A 5,000-nucleotide genomic window follows, 5' to 3' on the forward strand; every position below is an offset into this window, starting at 1 on the left:
GTCCATTTTCAGGGTTTCTTGGTCAATTCTACCAATTCATTTCCTTGAAAGAGAACATGCTGTATCTCCTTACTTTCTTATTAAAACCCACTGTTACATGTTGAAACTTTTAGCTGAAATTTGTGTGCAACAGCGCTGCGAAACAAGTTTCAGGAGGCATTGCACCGTGTAACATGGTTGTTTTGTGAATGTTTTTGAACATCTGTTGCGAGACAAGTTTCATGAAAAGTAGAACCGATTACTACTTCTGCTACGGTCGCAGCAACCGCATTAGTGATAAAAACAGGAGTTTCACTGTGTAACACCACTACGTGAAACTGGTCTCGCTTGGTCTTGTTAAGCCAATCAGAAACCTGCTAAGGCCATGTAAACAGCATTTCGAGACCAGTTTCAAGGTCCGCCGAACGAGTTTCAATCTCTTATGTTACACGGTGCAAGGCCGTCTGAAACAACAGTGCGCCATTGCACATTATTTCAGCTACAAGTTTCAACATGTAACAGCAGCTTAACTACTCCACTTGTTTGTTTTTTCAGGGTATGAATGTCAAGAGCAAGGTCCCAATTCTCCTTGAAGTTCTGGATAACTATGATCTTCAGAATCTTGTTGACTTCTTTGATGCAGCATAATGGCTGAGCCCATAAATGTTCTAACACTGTGCTTCTATTAAACCACAAAACACAAAAGAGGACATCCCCTCCTACAATTTATTAGGGAGCTTAAGCACGCGTGTTTTTGAGACGTGGATGGTGGCCGGAAGCGGGTTGTTTTCCCTTTTAACTTGTCTTCACACAACCACATTTCCCTTGATAAGTATCTTTTCTCCATTAGAGAGGATAAGTATAAAAATTTTGAAGACAGCACTGTCCTGTCACGTGAAATGTTCTCTTCCGGTTGCCATCCGCATCTCAAAAACACACGTGCTTAAACTCCCTAGTATTAGACCACACTCACCTACAGTCTCTTTGCAACTACCATATGTAGCACAGGGTTCATACACTTTTTCAGACCAAAAATTCAAGGACTTTCCTAGGTCTTTTAAGGGCCAAATTTTGAAATTTCAAGGACCTCTTTTTTATATTTACATCAAAGAATTTACCCATGGAAATAGTCTGACAGTATGGTGTTGCATCCCCACCAAAAATCAACTTTGCAAAACAACATTCAACTTTATCAAACAACATTAAACTTCAGTTGATAACCATCATTTTCAACATTCAACTTTATCATAAAAGTATAAAACTTTCAACTTTACATGTCAACAATCGACTGTAGAGCATACAACATTGAACTTCACGGCTTAAATTGTAAGAGTAACTACTCAGGAATGAGCGCAACATTGAACTTTTCAGTTCACAACTGAACATCAATCATGAGATTACATGGTAATTTAATTAAGAAGTCTATTTAGTCCATCAATCCATGTAAGCTCTTTCTGTTTTGTATTATTTTATGTAACGAGGGGTCCAGGTTCTACAAGCCCCATGGTTTCTTCTGGGCTCCCTTGCCATGTGATAATTTCTTTTTATGCTGTACTTTGTAATGTGTTGTGGCTAAATAAACTGAATTGAAATTTATCAGTTGGGTTGACTGTAATCTGAAATTTTCTTTTAACAACCCGGTCGTTCTTTGCAATATGACATTCAATTATATTGCACCCTTTTGCGTGTGTTTGCCCCAATGTCAATCCTTTTATCCTGCAAACTTGAATGTTGAGTTCTCTGAAATCGAAACCACTTCTGCCAAATATTATGAGATGTCGGTCGATGATATGACGTCAGCGAAAACTGTAGTCTCTCACCATTCATTTCCATGTGCTTTTTCTTCTTTTCTTCGCATTAACAACCCGGTCGTTCTTCACAAAGGCACTGGTAACCATTCTAGACCCCACAGCCCATCGCATTTGTATGACATGACTTGAGTGGCTGATTATCTTTACTGAAGTTTTCAAAGATTAAGTACTTTCAAGGCCTTGAAAATGTACTCTCAAAATTCAAGGGTTTTCAAGACGCATTCGAACCCTAGTAGCATGGTGTCTTGCAGCTACTGCCTTATAATTTTTCCTTCTTAAGGTAAATGAACTTTAGAACACACTGTCTACCAACAGGGGACATCACAAGTAGCAAGAAGATTATTAATTTTGTTCCAATATGTTGTTAGTACTTCTAAGACAGATTTGTAGGAAGTTGTTCTACAGTAGCATAAAATGAAGAGCCACCCAGCAGATGTACATGTACTACTAAATAAAACCTTTATCATTATTAGCATTATTAATAAATTATCACTATCCTGATGCATAGCATCGCTGCAAGTGTTAATTCCATGCTCCTATATTCTACACTGGTCAGGTTACTGAATATCAAGTGAAAGTGAAGACCTTGGACAGACTGCAAATTTAATGGCATTCCTAGTTGTTGCAGATAACACTATTATTGTAGTTATTATTATGCTTTTATCTCTCAGTCTAAGATGTTTTGCCAGTTAAATTCTATTGGATAGCAAGTCGCATCCCATGACCTCAGGTATACAGCAACTTCCTTAAGATTCTCACTGTCCCTAATAAACAGGCTCACACCATCACCAAGTTGTTCCTTAAGTTAATCACTCCCATTAACCAATTCACCCCTAAACCGGCCAATTCTTCATCAGACTTAAAAGACAGACATCATCAGTTCTTTTTATCCATTGCGTCTCGAAAAGATTGCACCATATTTCTTGCTTTCTCCTCTACATTTGGGATCCCCTCGTAATTCTGTTGAATGTATGCTCCTGTCAGAGTTCCAGCTAGAAGCCCAAGTACGAGTCTTTTGTCAACATGTGAAAAAATAACTCCCGCAATAAGTCCTTTTACGAACGAATAGTCCACAGACATTTTCTTTGAAGAAGAATCGCCCCCTTCGTCCGCCATTTTTCGCTAAAGAATACTAGCTGCCAGTCTCTCATCCACAATGATGAACTAGGCACGCAATGCGTGCAAAGAACGGTTTGCGGCCGTTAGATAATCTTTATTTTACGATTCATTTCACGGAGGACATCATCGCCATTGCTATTTGTGACCCTATTTTGGGAAAACCATTGCGTTGAGCTGTTTTTCACAGTAACTCATTTGTTGAATTTGCAGAGAAAAATGTCTCGGATTAGATCAAAGAAATCGGTAACGGGTTCGGATTTTCGCGTAGTAACTTGTTCCATTGAGTCGTCTCAGACGTCTAAGCCGTCTAGTATAAAGACGAGACGCACTAAACTGGGACGCACTTAGTAATGAAGTGCACACAGTCTCTTTGGTGATTAAATCCCAGTATCTTTTCAAGAAAATATGAATTTGGTTTCTAGCCATCGAAGTTAAGTGCGTCCCGTATTTATATTAGTCGCACTTACGACCAGACGTTTAATGCGTCTGGACGTCTTAGACGTCCTATACTAGAGGACGTCTAAAACTATTATTTGCGAATAGTCAATGGTGTGCTTCCTAAATGACGGACTATATCTCTCACTAATTAAGTCAGGTCGGAAAAAACAGCGTGGAAATCTGAGCGTAAAATTTACACAGCGAATGAAACGCAAATTGGATTGTTGTCCTCGAGTCCCAAGTGATACAATGGGGCATTTGTTACCAAGATTGAATGAATGAAAAAAAAAATTGGCTAAATGCTAAATGACGGGACTGTAGCTCTCGCAAAAGGAAGTTTAAACGAAAACGTAGCGTAAAATTTTAACACGGAACAGATACCATTAAACAAGGGTCTTGACAAAAAGGCGAGCTAGAAAGCCAGCCTCGCCAGCTAGCATGCATGTTCGCCTCAAATTTTCGGAAAGACGGTTGAAATACTATGCCTAACTTTACGAAAATTAAAAAGTACAATATAATAAGCGATTTCAATTTTGAAAGAAGCAGGCTAACGCGACAATCATGCATGAGCGCCACAGCTAAATCTTCAAGTTAGAAAAAATTTCAGCGGCCGTTGTCACGCAAATAATCACGCAATTGTGTATTTTTTATCGCCGCTTCGCGACTCGCTATTCGTTCTCTCAAAGAGAGTAAAAACCTCTGGCATCCAGGGTAGCGTCCTTGCTCCAACTTATTAGAATATCCGAATTCATATCTGCCTCCTCTTCAAAGAGAGTCGAACTGCGAAGTTTTTGTGATGGTAATTAGTTCTACTTTACATAATTATGGTAATGGTCGCCGCTTCGCGACTCGCTATTCGTTCTCTCAAAGAGAGTAAAAACCTCTGGCATCCAGGGTAGCGTCCTTGCTCCAACTTATTAGAATATCCGAATTCATATCTGCCTCCTCTTCAAAGAGAGTCGAACTGCGAAGTTTTTGTGATGGTAATTAGTTCTACTTTACATAATTATGGTAATGGTAATGAATTTATATGGCGCATTTTCTATTAATATATTCAATGCGCTTTACAAGCAAGGGATCTATGGGTGAGATCAACACCGCGGCAAAACGTTTGCGCATGCGTGATCTTCCGCATTTCCGGTTTGATTCACTGGCGAAAATGTCTCCGCATGAGTCGCGCTATATGGCTGCCGTTTGAGAATCGGTACCTTGTTGGTTTACGTTCTTTTTAGAGCGATCAAGGCTAGTTTGAACGCAAGTTTCAAATGGAATGTATTCTTTGAGAACGTCTATGTTGTGTAAAACGTTTGCAAGTCCAATCCAACGAGTATCCTCGGAAAACTTGCTCCTGGAAAATTTTATTTCGTGGGAAAAGAGCTGCGAAACAGGTAAGTTTTTTACGCAATTTTTAATGTAGAAAGTTAGTTGCCATCGGGTACAAAAAGTTACCGTAATGTGCAGAAAGAAGGATTCCCAAGGTTTCTGTTCATGTGTGAATTGGCTTGTGGCAGGGAAATGGCAATATTGTGCAACGTGAAGGTTATTTTTTTCTGCGTTACTCCTTACGATCGGCACCTCAACATAACATGAATGATCAACGATTCGATCAGATGTGAATTTGATTTTGAGTGTGACTGTGTCATTGGGAACGTA

At 39.4% G+C, this 5,000-nt stretch overlaps 1 protein-coding gene across 1 annotated transcript in view; it reads left to right on the forward strand.

Moving 5' to 3' along the window:
* Positions 1-1,575, forward strand: part of LOC138000026 (Bardet-Biedl syndrome 7 protein homolog) — a 27,545-nt gene extending 25,970 nt beyond the window's left edge. The window contains exon 23 of the mRNA XM_068846143.1: positions 535-1,575. Coding sequence (XP_068702244.1) covers positions 535-627 — 93 coding nt within the window. The 3' untranslated portion in view covers positions 628-1,575. The remainder of the gene's footprint in view (positions 1-534) is intronic.
* The last annotated feature ends 3,425 nt before the right edge of the window (positions 1,576-5,000 follow it).

This window comes from Montipora foliosa, chromosome 4 (genome assembly GCF_036669935.1).
Source record: "Montipora foliosa isolate CH-2021 chromosome 4, ASM3666993v2, whole genome shotgun sequence".
NCBI classification, from domain to species: Eukaryota; Metazoa; Cnidaria; class Anthozoa; order Scleractinia; family Acroporidae; genus Montipora; species Montipora foliosa.